Genomic DNA, 16,505 nt, shown 5'->3' with positions numbered 1-16,505 from the left:
TATGTCTCTCTCCCTCTCCCTTCCTCTCTGAAATCAATAACAATATATTTAAAATAAATAAATAAAAATATAATGAGGGGTGAAGGCTAACAGGTACATGTGGGGGGTCTCTCGTTTGATTGGGTTTGGGGTAAACATCATTCTTTCCTCCAGATATGCAGTGAGGACAGTTGTTAGAGGGGTCTGGCCATGTCCCCACATGGGCAGGGAATGGTTCTGTCTTGGACCTTTGCTGAGTGCCTGGCTGAGGTGTTAAGCCCTCCGCAGTGACCATGGGGAGCCACAGACATCCAAGACCTTAGCCGGTGCCCCGGCTGCTTGGCCCAGGAGCGAGGTCTGCTGGGCCCAGGCGGGCTCTGCCAGTCCAGCCGGCAAGCTCAGGCTTGGCCTGCCAAAGCAGCTGCTTTAGCCTCAGCATCTCCACGGGGGCATGGAACCCAACCTCACCTGACCCCCCACTGTCCTCTCCCGGTGTGCCCACAGCGCTCGGTTCCTGCGGCTATTAAAGCATGTCGGTCTGAAATGCATCTCTACCTCTTCCAGGGCACTGTCTTTACATTTCTGTTTGCTAGAGATTTTATACAAGCTCAAATTCTTCATCAAACAGCCATAGTGGTTACGTAGTTTTCTACCGCTGATATTAGAGGTGAAAACATACATCGGTGGTTTAGAATCCCATCGGGCTCTCCTCTTTTAGACAGAAAGAGTTGTGGAAAGCCAGGCTTGTCCAGAGCCTTCCCTGTGGGCACTGCCTTTGTGCTTCCACCCATTCTACAGTCAGCCAGTCATTCAACAAACACTCACTGAACTCCCACTTTTGTATCAGGCACTAGCGAGGCACGGGGTCTGTTTTGGTGAAGAAGACATGAGCTGTGCCTTGGAAGCCAACACAATGTGACTTCGATTTTTGCTAACACGTTGAAGCCTCTTTTTCTAGAGTGTAAGTCAACTGATGGACTTCTTTCCTAAATGTAACCTCCTGGAGCTTTGAGACCATCTCTAAATCTTAAAAATTATATTTGTATTACACTTGTAACATGAATAAATAATACAATCGTTAATAAATAATAATAATACAAGAATAAACTTTCATGTTCTCACCACTGTAAACCTACTTTTGCCCACCCCTGTATTCATTCATTCGTTCACCAAAGCTCTGTGTCAGGCACTGTGTCCAGAGTAGTGGCAGTAAGGAGGTATAAAGAAGAAAACATAAAATCTTTATCTTCTAGGACCCCTAAGTCTAAACGACAGAAGTCACACGTAGACAGAAAATTCAGCCCGCTGTCTCATTTGTGATCGGCACTCATTCATTTGTTCATCGGGTCATAAGCGTTTTGGGTGTGTGCTGTGTGCTTAGGCTGTGGTTGGCACTGTGGGACCTGTGGAAGAGGCCTAGGCACTTGGAGGCTCCCCAGGGGGTGGGATAGGGGGTCCGGAGTCAAGTAGAACCTCAGGCCAACTGCAGTTCAGGCCACAGAATGTTCTGAGGGCCCAGGCGCCCAGCATGAGCCAGTGCACACCTCTTGGCTTCTTCCTAGAGGTGGAAGATTCTGAGCCAGTTATGAGGGATGGAAAGGCCTTCTGGGAGGGAGGGAGGGAGGACATTCCTGGCCAAGGGAAGAGCGTGAGCAAAGATCTCGAAGTGTTCGGAATTTCAAGGGGTTCCACAGGTCCCAGGGGTGGGAGAGGGACAAGAACTTGCTGCAACCGATACACATCCCGGGCTGGGCCAGGAACAGCCAGGACTGGATGGGATCGGGTATCTGATGGGGAACTTGCCGCCTTCAAGGGAGCTGTGCTTTCTCATCTGTTCCCCTTCGTCCCCTCATCCAGACTCTCTGCTGCCCATTAAAGGATGGCCCGATGACCTTCACGATGACCTTCACCCTCCACCCGAAGTCCTGCCCTCTTGCTGCCATAAGGAGTTTGATTCTACAAAAGAAACCAAACATCAGAAACATGTCCAGCACGACGGGGGGTGAGTGGTGCTAGATGTTTTAAAAAAGAGAAAAAGCCCAGCCCGCGTGGCTCGGTGGTTGGACATCAACCTATGAACCAGGAGGTCACGATTCGATTCATAGTCAGGGCACATGCCCGGGTTAGCGGCTTGATCTCCAGTGGGGGGCGTGCAGGAGGCAGCTGATTAATCATTCCCTCTCATCATTGATGTCTCTATCTCTCTCTCTCCCTCTTCCTTCCTCTCTGAAGTCAATAAAAATATATTTTTTAAATTAAAATGAAAACTAAGAGAGAGAGAGAGAGAGGGAGAGAAATTCCCTGGGTTGTGAAGTTTTGGAGATACCAGTTGTGCAGGGCACAGGAATCCCAGAGATGCCCAGCGTCGCACGGGAGACAGAAAGTAAGAGCAGAATGCTGTCAGCTCTGGTCGCTACTTAGCTTCTCAGCAGAGCTGGCATGTGGGCCAGCCTCGGGTGTGAATACCTGTCCACAGGTGGGGCTGGCACCACGTGGTTCTGCTTGGTTGCCACAGCTCCGTAGGCAGAACCACCCACGGCCTCGGATGATGAGACAGTTTCCCTCCTGGAAAAGTGCCCCTGGGTATGCAGCTTGTTAACCTGGTTCAAATTTGGACCAGGTCTCCCTGCCTTGGTCTGATCTTCACTGGGGTTACCCAGCTCCCCACTGTCTCCCCAGAGTGACACCCAGGGCTCTAAAAGATCCTGCAAGAGAAAACATGTCAAAGTTGTCATTGACCCTAGTCGCAGGCAGATTTCATAACCCAGGAGGTGCAGGAATCCCCTCACACCATCAGGAGCCCTCCCCTCGTGGGTGCCCCTCAAAAAGGCACCACTCAGCCCTCTGTTCCACGTCCTGTTGCTAATGGGGACAATCCAGGGCCAGAGTGGAGATGGACAAAACCAAAACGCAGTGGCTCTGAACTCTACGCAATAATTAAAGAGGAAACAGAGAAGCTTTGTGCACGTCGCACCTCCCGGAGTTACGGTCTTAAAGGTCCAGTTTGCTCTCACCACAGCTTTGGAGGGGAGAAGGGGGTGGCCGGGGAACGCGAGGCCGCTGGTCTGGCCCAGTTCCCTTCCCCCTCATTCCAGCTTATTTTTGGAGGCTCTCTGGGCTTGCTTGAGGCAGGCAGCCGGCTTCCTTGGGCTTTCAGCAGCTGGCAGCGTCCGGTCTGTCCTCATTTTGGAAGGCTGTCTGTGGCATTGGCAGGCACTGAGGATCCGCGATCAGGAGCTCCAGGCAGTTAGAGCAGGAGCCAGCCCCAGACTCTTCCCCGCAGACACCCGGCATCTGCTCCACTTCACCATCCCCGAGAAGGAACGTGCCGGAGGTGGGGGCGGACCCAGCCTAGCGAGGCCCGGTGCCCCCAGGGGCTCACGGGCCACCCGTCTCAGGTTTGCATCCTGGCTGTGCCATGCACCAGCCGAGCAACCCTGGGAAATTCACTCCATCTCTCTGAGCCTTATTCTCCTCATGTGTGCAGATGATTACATAGATCAATCGCTTGGCACAGACAGCTTGGCACATGCTAAGCACACAGAAAATATTAGCTGACAATATTATTGCGGAAAAGAATGTCCACAGGATGAGAGAGCAAGGCTGGCATGTAGGAGGACTGTGCCCAAGGTTATTTCTCCAAAAGAGCATAATTATGTTTTTCTCTGGGATGGTCTTTTTAAAGGAAATAATCCTTTTTTAAAATATAACTTTTTTCTTTGTTTTTTTTTTCCCCCCTCCAGTTATAGAATAATTCCTAATTACTGGGTAAAGTTTAGAATATGATTAGCATGTGGATGTATTTTCTTTTAGTTCTTTCTCTCTCTTGATTTATTTTTTTTTATTTTTTTAATTGTTATCCAAGGAGATGTTTTTATTGATTTTAGAGAGAGAGGAAGGAAGGGAGGAGAGAGAGAAAGACAAAGAAGCATCGGTGAGAGAGAAATATCGATTGGTTGCCTCCAACCAGGGATTGAACCCGAAATCTAGGTATATGCCCTGACCAGGAATCGAACCTGTAGCCGCTTGGTGTACGGGACAATGTTCTAACCAACCCAGCCACCCGGCCAAGGCTCTCATGGACTTTTTACAAAGGGGGATATGCTGAACCTACTTTTGTTACCTGGTATCATTCCTTTAATGATACGGCCCAAATATCTCTTAATATCATAACACATTTCTCCTATATCATAGCTTCAAATGTCTGTACAAGGTTCCATTGAGTGTAACTCCACCCCTCCTTCCTGAACACCCGTCCGCTGGTACTGGACACGCAGAGTTCTCGTTGAAGTCGGGAGATCACTGCCATGTTATCCGTGGGAAACAGCCCAGGGTCACAGCGCTGGTCAGAGGCAGACGGGATCCAAGCCTCCAAAGCCAAAGGCCTTCTCGTTCTAGAGGAGGGTGGTTGCCACCAGAGGGGGTCAGGGCAGGCAGGTGGGGCCTTCCTCTACGGCTCCGCTAAGACGTCTCTGGAGGGAGAGTCCAGGGCTCTGTGAGCCGCTCAGCCGAGAATCTGCCCAGACAAAACACATGGACAGTCTCTTTCCCAGAAAGAACATCCAAGTGGCCAATGGAGCATCTGAAAAGACGCTGTCATGCTCATCACCTGGGTGATGCAATTAAAAACCTAGCGCGACGCCTCCGCACACCTGCCGGGTGGCCGGAAGGCAAAAGGCCAGGAATACGGAGTGTGGGAGAGATTTTGGCGCGACCAGGAACCCACACGCTGCTGTGGGTGGGAATGCACATTGGTACCACCACTCTGGGTCTGCTTAGCTGTATGTACCAAAGCTGAATATGTACCTACCCTACCTATGCCAAGCAGGAGTATGCACATGTGTACCCCCAAGTGCATGTGGTAAAATGGTCTCGACTGCACCATCTACACTAATAAAAGAGAAACATGGTAATTAGCGTACGACTGCTACCCTTCCCATTGGCTAATCAGCATATCCTTATGCAAATCAACTGCCAACTAAGATGGCGGTTAACCGCCAACAAAAATGGCGGCTAATTTGCATACAGGAGGCAAAAGGAGAAGGACTGAAAAATGGTGATCGGCAACCCAGGCGGCAGGTAAGAGCTAGGGGGTGGGCAAAGGCCGCCTTCCCCCACCCCCCAGCCGGTGATTGTTATTGGAAAACCGGGCGGCAACCCCAGACCCCACTGGGGCCGGGGTTGCCGACTGGCCTGCGCCCAGGATCGCCATGGTGATCGGAGGGCGGGAGGGCCTGGGCGCAGGCCAGGCGGCAACCCTGGACCCCACTGGGGCCGGGGTTGCCAGCTGGCCTGCGCCCAGGATCGCCATGGCATCGGAGGGTGGGAGGGCCTGCGCGGATCCCCATGGTGATCAGAGGGTGGGAGGGCCCGGGCACAGGGTCCGGGGTCCAGGGGCCCTCTGCCGGCGTACAGCACTGCCTCCTGGCTGATTCAGGGCGCCAGCAGCCCCAGCACCAAGATGGTGGGCCTTGGGGCTGCTGGGTACAGGCCCCCCGCTGCACGGAGTGATCCCCTTGGTGATCGGAGGGTGGGAGGGCCCGGGCGCAGGCCAGGCAGCAACCCCGGACCCCACTGGGGCTGGGGTTGCCGCCTGGCCTGCGCCTGGGCCCTCCCGCCCTCTGCAGCGGGGGGCCTGTACCCAGCAGCGACTGCAGAGGGAGAGGCCTGTACCCATGTTCTTTGTTCTGCGTGTCAAAGACCCGCAGCCCCAAGCCCCGCCATCAAGGTGCTGGGGCTGCTGGGGGTATCAGAGACACAAACCCGCAGGCGCGGCACCCAGCAGACCCAAGGCCTTCGTGGCAGCACTAAGGAGCAGCAAGCCGAATGGTAGGAAGCAGCAAGCAGGTGGGCAGTAACGAGGGAGGGGTCCTGGACTGCAAGAAGGCACATGCTGGGCTAAGGGACCCCCCACCCATCCCCAGTGCAAGAATTTCATGCACCGGGCCTCTAGTTTGTAATAAGGCCACTGGAAGCCATGCAGATGCCCATCAGCAGCGGTCTGGGGCAGATACCCTGTGGTAGTGAATGCACCACACAGCCATGAGAATGCACCGACTACGGTTAAACACGGCAATATGGGTGGTTCCCCCAAACATGCTGTTGAATGAGAGCAACTGGACTCCCAAGACCCACACTGCACGATGCCACTCCATGAAAAACATCATATGAAAAAGAGGCAAAGGCAATGTGTGATGTTAGAGGTCAGGGTAGTGGCTGCCCCTGCCGGGGGAGGGGTGTGAGATGGCTGAAAGGGGAGCGAGGGGTTTCTGGGGTGCTCATCATGTCTGGTTTCTTCCCCTGGATGCTGGTTCCATGGGTGTGTTCCTCTCCTGAGACCAGCGGGCTGTATGCTCACGTGCACTTTTCTGTGTGTGTGCGCTGGGCTGCAGTAGAAAGTTAAACTAAGAAGGCTCTCCGAGAAGCACCTGACTGTGTGTGTTCTTTCTCTCCCCGAACCCAGGGCCCCGACCAGCCAGCATGGTGGTCCTGCACAGGGCCCTCGCCCCGGCCTTTGAGACGTTCTGCCAGGCCAACCGTGGCCCTCTGCCCCTGCTGGGCCGCGGCGAGCCGGGCAAGTGGGCGTGGCCTGCCCTGGGCGCCGTCTCAGGCACCAGGTAAAATGCGCGGGTTAGTGGGGTTAAAGGTGGCAGGGCTGATGCTGCAGCCAGGTGCCTGTCACCAGGGACCTGTGTCCAGCTTCGAGACCCCACAGGGCCTGGCACAGAGGCTCACTCGTGACTGTTAGGGAGGAGATGCCCTCCCCCCGATCCCACTCCTACCGCTAGCCCCTGCCCCTGCCCCAGGTAAAATCTTTGGGGTCACCAAGAAAGTCCAGCCCTGGAGAAAGCCCACTGGCACTGCCCTCCAGCCACGTCATCACCAAAGCCAGAAACCTGTCTGCATAGCATGAGGAAGAAAATGGTCCTATTGGAGTGACTTTTCCTGACACTGTGTCTGGTCACCTCCAACCCCCCAGCCCTCTCCCGCGAGAGAAAACTTTGGGGAATGTTCTGCTGTTATCATGTTGTGGACTCCAGCGATCCCCCCTGGGCTGAGGCCAGCTCACGTACCTTCTCCCTAGCACCTCCCATGCTCCCAACTCGGGGACTTGCAGAGCAGACCACTGTGCTGCCTCCACTGTTCCTCTGCCTAGGTTGTGCTTTCCTCCTTGTACAGCTGGGTCCTCACCCTTCAGGACCCAACTCCAGCACCTCCCCCTCTGTGGGGAAGAATGACTCTCTCCCCTCCCTGTGCCACTCCTCTACCTAGACTGTGAGCACTCACGTTTCTGCATTGCAAGGACCTGATTCCAATGGAGTCTCACCTGCCAGGACAGGATTTTGAGCTTCTTAAGGGCTGGGCCTGTGCCCTCTCCATCACCATAGCCCCATCCCTGGGTCTGCGCCTGGCACGGAGGAGCGGATCGGCAAACGGCTTTGGAGTGAATGAAGAACGGGCTTGTAACCAAAGTCTTTCAACCCTGCAGACGTTTCTCTAAGGAACGAGAAAGGCCTCGCCATGGCCGCCCATGTGTCCTCTGTCCCTTCTGTCTGCAGGCCCTGCCTCGACAGCAGAGAGAACACCATTGTTTTTTTTCTTTTCTTTTCTTTTTTAAAATATGTTTTTATTGATTTCAGAGACAGGAAAGGAGAGGGAGAGATAGAAACATCAATGATGAGAGAGAATCATCCATCAGCTGCCCCTGCACGCCCCCTACTGAGGATGGAGCCCGCAATCCAGGCATGTGCCCTGACTGGGAATCCACCCATGACCTCCTGGTTCCTGGGTCGATGCTCAACCACTGAGCCACACCAGCCGGGCCACTATTATTTATTTATTTATTTTCTTGCTGGTTGGGTTGGTCTTGGGTAAGGTTCCAGGAACTGTAACAGGAGGGGGCGGGGGCTATATTATATACATGCTGACTTAATCATTTCCAATCTGGCAAGATCTGAAAAATGCCAGCAAGGCCCCCTGCTCAAAACTGCGTCGCCTACCGCAGTGCCACTGCCAGAAATTTCAGCCCCAGACGTCCTCTTCCCTCTCCCTGGTCCTTTTCATTTTTTATTATTTTTTAATGTATTTTTATTGTTGATAGTATTACAGATACCTCCCATTTCCCTCCCTTCCCCCCTCCTCCCAGCCCCTGCCCTCCCTCCTACAGGTCTTCACTACCCTGTCCATGGATATAAGTATATAAGTTCTTTGGTTTATCTCTTCTCATCTACCCAACCCCACATCGAGGTATGTCAGTCTGTTCCACGCCTCCCTGCTTCCGGTCTTATGTTGTTGGTCAGTTCATTCTGTTCATTAGATTCCACAAATAAGTGAGAAGGCCTCGCCATGGCCTTTCTTATTCCATAATCATGTGATGTTTGTCTTTCTCAGACTGACATAAATATTCACTTAGCATAATATTTTCCGGGTCCATCCATGCTGTCCCAAAGAATAAGAGAGTCCTCTTGTTGACAGCTGCATAGTATTCCATAGTAGTAAATGTCCCACCACCACCCTGGTCCTTTTTAATAATGCCTGGTCAAGGCCCGTATGGAGCCTGGGGTCTGCGAACTTCCCCTTGTGTCCCCAGGATGGACCGTCCCCAGTTCCGCAAGTACGAGTTCGGTGCCTGCACCGGCAGCCTGACCTCGCTGGAGGAGTACTCGGAGCAGCTGAAGGACATGGTGACCTTCTTCCTGGGCTGCAGCGCCTCCCTGGAAGGGGCCTGGGAGAAAGCGGGGCTCCCCAGGAGAGACCCTCCGGGCCACGGCCACGTGGGTGCATACAAGGTAGGGACACAGTCCACAAGGCAGAACGACTCGAAAGTGTGGATCACCCTGTATTTTCCTGTGCTGGGAGAGCGTCGGCTCAGGAGGCCGGAGGCCTAAGTGCTGGCCCCAGCTCAGCCACTCCTGCAGCTGCTAACCTCCGCGAGCGAGCCTCTCTCCTGCCCACCCCTGGGACTGCCGTGGGCGCCCAGCGTGGCCTGGGGTGGGAATCCAGCCCTTTCCGACAGATCGCTGCGGCTGCATAAACCAAGCCTGTTTGGAATTTGTCTGGCTTCTCGTTGTTGTTGTTGTTAACCTCACCCAAGGATATTTTTCCATTGATTTTTAGAGAGAGGGCAGGAGACAGAGAGAAAGAAACACCCATGTGAGAGAGACACGTTGATCGGTTGCCTCCCGATTGCACCCTGACAGGGACTAGGGGTCAAGCCTGCAACCCAGGTACATGCCCTTGATTAGAATCAAACCCACGACCCTGCAGTCCACAGGCCGACAGCCTAACCACTAAGCTGAACCGGGGAGGGCTGTCTTAGGGCAGCTCAGTGAGATCTTTGAAAACCCTCCCTGGCTCCCTCGTCCTGGCATCAGTGAGGATGCGCCCGGCTGGGGAAATGCCGGGGGATTGTGGCGGAGCCCCGGCCGGGCCATCCGCTGCCTCTGTCGGGAAGCTGGGTCATGTTCTGGGCCAGAGGCGGCCGCTGGCGGTCACACACGCAGGGTGGTCCCCTCTCCCGGACGTGCCCGCTGTTAGGGCTGCCTCCCTGCTGTGTCTCCGAGGTTTTATTCCAGCCGCCGCTTGCCATGGGGAAGGAACCAGACTCCCTCGTTCCACTCACCACCCCCTGGACATGGTGTGAGGTCAGAGAAGGTACCTGGCTGGGTCGGTAGTCAGCCAGCATCCACGGCCCACCCAGGTCTCTTCACGGAGGACTCAGTCTGGGGATCTCACCTTGAGCTGAAAGCTCGCTGGTTGGGGCTCCTGCCAGGAGGCCCGTGCTGCCTCTGACAATAAACAAGGCTGCCCACAGTGCGAGCTGCTTTTCACGCACGAAATCGACGCCTGTGTGGTTTTCTTGAAAGTAGGGAAGGGGGGGCAGAGCCTCCGCTGCTGGCAGGGCCCAGGCAGGGTCTGGCCCCAGAACACAGCCCCCATTTGCAGGTAAGAGCTGGAAGGACCTTGTGGCCCATCACCGGCGGCCTGTCATTTTGGATGAGGAAATTGAGGCCTGGAGAGAAATAAGGACTTTCCCAGGTCCCCAAGCCAGACGGGAGCCCGGGCCTCCTGGCTCCCAGGTGTACGACGCTGATAGTGGACGTGGCCGTGGGCCGATGCTTTGCAGGGGTGCTCGTCTCTGCCAGGCCGTGCTCACAGAGCCATGGTTTTCTCCTCGTTCTTTTTCTTTTATTTGCACACTGTCTGCGGCTGCTTCGTGCTGCAGCAGCGGAGTTGAGTCACTGTCTTGGCGGCAAAAACAGCACCAGATGTTAGCCGGGTGGTGTCAGACCGGACTTGGGTTCAGCAACCTGGCTACTCGAGTTCTGGCTGAGAAAGAATTCACAGCCGAGACTCCCAACTGTCAGAGAAAGTCACAGAGGCAGAAGTGAGCCGTAGAAGACATGGGCTCAGGGAACAAGTGACAGAGGCAAAGGCAGGGCCCGTGGAGCTTAGGAGAGAAAAGGCTAAAGGTCATGTGCCTGGGGCAGCGGTACTCAACCTTGGCTGCCCATTAGAATCACCTGGGAATGTTTTTTAAAAATCCTGATTTCTGGGCCTCATCCTCCGGAAATTCTGTTTCTTTGTTACTCATGTTGTGGCCCCACCCCATCACGAAGAAACAGAATTTCCGGAGGATGAGGCCCAGAAATCAGGATTTTAAAAAGATTCCCAGGTGATTCTAATGTGCAGCCAAGGTTGAGAACCCCTGGCCTGGGGGGACGTGCTCCCGAGAGGAGAGCGTGCTGAGCCAGGGTCTGTCTCCGACACTCACGGCCCCAGTGGCTACCGAACAGCTTTCGGTTTAATGCTGACGCCTCTGCACATTGGCTCCTGGAGACACAGCCTGGCAGCCACCTGCGAGTCAGTCGGCGGCCTCGAGCAGATGAAGGGCACCCCTCGGGGATCGCTGCCCGCCTCCTGAGGGGGTCCACGGTGTGTGCCCTCTGGGTGCTGTTGTTCAGCAGGTTCCCCAAGGTGTCATCTGGCTGCTGTCTGGGGCCCAAGCCGTCTAGTTGGCCGCCCACACGGTCCCAGCAGATGGCATCCTGGCCATGCCCTACATCTGTCCTAGGCCCCTGCAGGGCCCAGGCACCATTCAGGGGGAAACACCCACCAGGAGGTCAGTCACACAGGCCATCCTGGGCCACTTCTCCTGAGTCAGGACAGCGAGGCAGGGCCCGGGGTCCAGGCATAGGCCCTGTCCCTGTGCGGGCTCAGGAGGCCGAGGCGACTGGTGCCTCCCGCTCCCGGCGTTCCTCTGCTCCGCTGCCCCCAGCGGTTTCAGCTGCGGCCCACTGGCCACTTGAGGCCCACGGAGAACATTCAGAGGATTCCATGGAATTGGGAAGAAAAATCGTATTTTCACTAGTATTTTCGGAGCCTCAAACTGACCTTGAGCGCGGCCTTCGATTATGAATGCAGGCGACAAACTGCAGTCGTATCTGAGGCTCGGTGGCTGCCCCAAGGAACCGCAGGCATTTCCGTGTCCCATCCTGGGTCTTCAGACATCTCAGGATCGTCCTGTGTGCTGATCACAAATTCAAAATTATCACAGCAGGCCTGTCGTCTTGCTCCTTAACCTGTTAATGCAGAGACACACAGATTGCTGGGTCACATTTTTTCATCATCTGGTAACTGCGTGTGCAGTATGATTGGTTTCCCTTATAATCCTATGCATTTCCTTTCCTGTGGTCTAAAACATCACTTCGATGGGGGTCCCAGGCTGCGCCAGACTGCCAAAGGGGTCCACGGCACCCACAAAGTTAAGGTTCTCTGTTTCAGACCAATCATCACCAGCAAACATCTTCATCTGTATGTCGCATGGGAGCAGAAGCTATATTTGTAGAAGAGCTACTGGGACCTCCCACCTCCCTCATTCACTGCCTTGAACTCTCAGTACTCAGAGCTCCGTTCTGTGCTAATTCTATTTTTTAACATTTTTTGTAAAACTTGATTTCTTGGCAGACCACAGTGCCTTGCACCACCGTTGCTGGCTTTTGCTGCCCTCTGGTGGTCACCATGAGGCCCGTCCCCAAGGACAAGCTAGAGAGGCTGGTGCAGGCCAGTTGCTCCCTGATGGGTGAGCAAGGACAGCCCGTGCACATCGGCGACCCAGGTGAGTGGCCAGGCTCGCTCATGACTCTGACAGCTGCTCGTGGGCTTCGGCCCAAGAAGACGGGAACGTGCTTTGTTCCTGAGCTCCCGAAGCTGGCCCTCCCGCAGCTGTGTTACCTGTGCTGGGTTGGCAGATGCCCCACAGGTTCAAGGGGCTGCCCTGGGCAGAACAGCTCCTGTGACCTTCAGGTGAACCTGGGGCGGAGGAAGCCGGTGGTGGAGTGTGGCCGCTGAGCTATTTGTCTTGAGACTTGAGCTCAGAGCCGCCGCCAATCTCGGCTGTTGTTCAGCGGCGTAATTGGCTGGGACACAGCTGCCTTCCAAATGTTCGCGTGAGCTGAAACCCATTGATCCCCAGCATCTGAACTCAAGAAAAAATCTCTGAGAGTGAGTGAGCAAATGCAGGCGTGAAGGCTGCCCCAGCCCCTCAGAGGCTCTCAGAGGGCCTGGTGGGGACTTGTGATTAGGCCTTGGGTGCGAGTGAGCGTTAATGTCATTGAACTTGCTCGGCTGTGTCACAAAGTCAGACACAGCCTGCATTCTGTGACAATGCAATCAGCCCAAGCCACCTTCCTTAGAGCAATGATCTCAGGAGCGCCCACAGCAAAGTGTCTGCTGAGTTTTCCTCATGGGCGACACCCATCTTTGCTGTCCTGATGAACATTCCGTGGCCAGCCAGGGGTAGGGACGCTGTTGGGGGTCCAGCAGCAGGGTTTAGGTCTGCGTTAGGTGACTCAGTCTGTGCCGAGATAAACTCAAAGACACTGGCTTTGTTGGCAATCCATGCAATGCAGGTGTTGGGCTGATGTACCCGAGCCGCCTCGGGCAGTCACACCAGGCCTTGGAGACCCCTGTCCCGCCGAATGGCCCGGGAGTCAGCAAGCATCCTGAGTGGCTACGCCCGATTCCTTTTCTCCTCCTCATCCTTCTCCAGGACCATCTACAACAACCCTGTGACTAGAGTTCCTCTTGGAGAAAGAACCATACACTTCTCCACAAGCTCAGCTCAGATGGGGGCTGCCAGGGCAGGCCCTGGTGGAATTCACGTTCCTTTTCCCTCTGCAGAGCTGCTGGGAATCCAAGATCTTTCCAGACCTGACTACGGGGATCCTGTGCCGTGTCAGCCGGGGGAGGTCCCGGTGTTCTGGCCTTCCCAGCTGACCAGTCTCGAAGCGGTCAGCGGCTACCGTACGTCCGGCTTCTGCGGGCAACTGCTCTGACCTAGGGTGGAACCTGGTGGTCTGTGGTTTCCGAAAGGATAGGCTCATGGTGCAGTGACTTAAGGAGGGAAGTCATGTGACAGAGACCTGCAGCCCACAGCCAAGATGTCTCTGGCTTCTTTTTTCATCCTGGGGTGGGTCCCACCAGAGCAGCTTGTCCTTCAGCTCAAATTGTCTTGATTAAATATATTTCTCTCCTCAGAAGGTTCATAGCTAGTTCCAAGGGCCATCATTTAGATGGACTTTCTGAGACATTTCTGAGGTTGGTGTGGCTTTGAAAGCAAAGGCGAAAACAGACAACACAACTAAACAAACCCACTCCACATGGTGTTTGCAAGCCACACTGTCAGTACATTTTTTCAAAGGCCCAGGGTGATGTTACAATGAAGAGCCACACGAGGGCCCCAATTAGCTCACGGTGAGGGTGGGATGTGAGCGAAACATAAAAATATAACGATTGCCGCCCGTTGTCGTAGACACTGGAAAATTCTAGTGTCTGCCACACGTGCACTACAAATCGTAGAACTGAGTGTCACTTTCCATGTATTTGAAAGCATTCATGGGAGCTTAGCTATCAAAATGGCCTCATGAGAGGAAAAGACATCCCTGATATGCTGATGAGGCATAAACCCCAAGACCCATGGGATTCTGGCTATTTAACATGAATAGGTTGGGCACCTACTATGTGCCAGGCACAGGTGAGGTCTTCGGCCTCACCCCCACCCCGTCTCAGCGTTATCTTTGTCTTATAGTTGCAGATGCAGGTTTGGAGAGGATAAAGTTGCATCTCCAACTGCAGTGTGTTTGCCATGCTAAGTCATGTTCTTAGAAATTCCGCTAGCGTGCTTCACATTGCTGTCTGCTAGCAGGAGAGAGTTTTCCAAAGAACAAAATTAGCCTAAACCAAAGCAAAACATAAGTGCTCGGAGACGAACAGAAGCTCCGTTCAGAGAGAGCTGTTTGTTAGCAAACAGAGCATTTGCTGCAAAGGGAGCGAAATGGTTGATGCATTGTAAGAGTTCAGGAAGTACTTTCTGATGTCCCTGGGGTTGCGTTGATGGAGCCCCTAGGGCCCCACCTGTAGCTGTGGCTGAACTTCACTGGTTTTCCCACACTCACCTCATCCTCACTTTCCTAAAACTTGAAGGCACCAAGTTTTAAGTGGAACTTATTTAGAAATAAGCCAGCCTATGGTGCCAACAAAGGGTGCAAGGAGTGCGGTTGGGGGAGGCGGTGCATGGTGCTCTCTTGTCCATCAACAGCAGGCTAGACCAGAATGCACTGGGCTTGATGAAGAGGGTGGGCTCATCCCTCTTGCTGTGTGTTTTAGAGACCCCGCTGGCTTTCACCAGTGCACCGGGCTCCATGGTTATGACTGACCTGAAGGATTTGGAGGCTCCAGCCGGTTGTCTCACCCCAGAGGGAATTCCAGAGGTCCATCCTATTTCCCAAGATCCTTTGCACTACAGCATCACATCCGCTTCGGCCGTGCAGAAGATCAGAGAACTAGAGACTGTAATTGCCGTAGACCCAGGTAAGGACCAAAACATTCACGCCATCAGGGCCTGGAGAAATTCATCACTGACACGATGTTCAGTGAAAAGGGCAGCATAGAATTGTATCTATAGTATGATTTTTAAAAAATGATTTTATTGATTTTTAGGAAGAGAGGATGGGAGAGGACTAGAGAGACAGAAACATCAATGAGAGACAAACAGCATTGATCCGCTGCCTCCTGCACACCCCCTACTGGGGATCCAGCCTGCAACCCAGGCATGTGCCCTGACTTGGGAATCAAACCAATGACCTTTTGGTTCTTGGGTCTACACTGAACCACTGAGCCACATTGGCTGGGCTATAGTATGATTTTTAAAAAATGTTTATACTGTATATGAATCCCCAAAAGGCTAGAAGCAAATGCACCGCAGTACTGAAAGCGAGGGTCTCTGGGTAGTAGAATAAAGGGTGATTTTTCTTCTTTATTTTCCCCCCAAAATGTTCAACCTTAAACATGTGAGAGAGTTTGGGAGACGGGCTGGTTAGCTGGGCACGTTGCCAGAACTAAATTGGGGTTGGCGAGGTAAGAAAGAAGGGCGACTGGTTTCTAGGTAGTCAAGTGCCACTGTTCAAACATCATCGTCCATGCATTTAACAGTGGCCTCATCTCCCCCTTTGCCATTGCCCCGGGGTTGGGCGCAGAGCACTTTTTTGTTTTTTTATACAGGCAGCAGGGGCTGGAATTCTACTCTTTGGGGATCCTGATGGGCAGGGCCCTGCAGTTTGCCTCACAACCCTTTGCAGCCAACCTGTATATTGCAATTGCGTCTCAGAGAAAAGACAGTCCTTCTGTGGTTTGTCAGCCTCTGGCTTTCGAGGCAGGGGCAGGGCTAGTGGGGCCCACGAGGGGTCTGCTGGGTCCAGCTGGGAGGAGGTTTGTGAAGGCTGGTTGAGGGGCTTTCAACTTCCCGCTGCGTCTTCATTTACCGGCTGGATTTCTAATTCAGGTGGCCAGCAGAGGGCGCCATTGTGCTTGAGTGGTTTGAGGTTTTTCTGTTTTTGTGGTTTTTTTTTTCTGACAAAGGCTCACAGAGAAGCAAGGTGTAGACTTCATAGCCGCTCTTCACCTCAGTTTCCTCATCAGTGTAACTGGAGTAATCACAATTACACCCTTTCTCTCAGGGGTTCTGGTAGGTCATGAGCATAATAGTTATTATCTACTGAGTTTTACTCTGCCTGGGCCAGGCATGCGCTAAAAGCATTTACATGTTTCATCTTATCAAATTCTCCCAACAACCCTAGGAGGCAGCTGTTATTAACTTCTTTTAACAGATGGGGGAACTGAGGCACATAAGGTTAAGAAACTTGCCCAAGTCCACATGCCTAGTAGATGGTTAGGCAGAACTTGGACCCACACCCGCTGACTCCAAGGCCACGATCAGTAAGTGGGAGATAAATTGGAATCTGAATCTGAATGGTATGTGCCCGGCATTTAACGTGCTCTGGCCTCTTCTGACTCATACCCCAGTCCCTCTCCTGCCCTTCTCACGGGCTGTGATTCTACCCCTGGTTGTTCTTGCACGTTGACCACCTGAAGAAGGCATATGTGGCCTTGCTGCTGGCCCACTGGACGCCTGTCCCCCAAGCAGATACCTAGATCGACGGTGGTGGGGTCTGCAGAGAGCAGAGGCG

The 16,505-nt window shown here is 53.7% G+C and overlaps 1 protein-coding gene across 2 annotated transcripts in view; it reads left to right on the top strand.

Moving 5' to 3' along the window:
• Positions 1 to 16,505, top strand: part of LOC139010418 (D-glutamate cyclase, mitochondrial-like) — a 64,844-nt gene that overhangs the window by 18,410 nt on the left and 29,929 nt on the right. Inside the window, exons 2-7 of one of the 2 annotated variants that reach the window (XM_070414842.1) lie at positions 1,837 to 1,981; positions 6,443 to 6,596; positions 8,570 to 8,768; positions 11,947 to 12,097; positions 13,162 to 13,284; positions 14,647 to 14,850. In XM_070414842.1, coding sequence (XP_070270943.1) covers positions 1,867 to 1,981; positions 6,443 to 6,596; positions 8,570 to 8,768; positions 11,947 to 12,097; positions 13,162 to 13,284; positions 14,647 to 14,850 — 946 coding nt within the window. In that variant the 5' untranslated portion in view covers positions 1,837 to 1,866. Of the gene's footprint in view, positions 1 to 1,836; positions 1,982 to 6,442; positions 6,597 to 6,809; positions 8,227 to 8,569; positions 8,769 to 11,946; positions 12,098 to 13,161; positions 13,285 to 14,646; positions 14,851 to 16,505 lie in introns of those variants that run through there. The other variant, XM_070414850.1, reaches the window with a different exon arrangement.

The sequence above is a fragment of the Myotis yumanensis genome, unplaced genomic scaffold (assembly GCF_028538775.1).
Source record: "Myotis yumanensis isolate MYYU_CA2020_CCGP unplaced genomic scaffold, mMyoYum1.0.hap1 SCAF_1, whole genome shotgun sequence".
Classification (NCBI taxonomy): domain Eukaryota; kingdom Metazoa; phylum Chordata; class Mammalia; order Chiroptera; family Vespertilionidae; genus Myotis; species Myotis yumanensis.
This window is presented reverse-complemented; position numbering and strand designations above follow the sequence as displayed.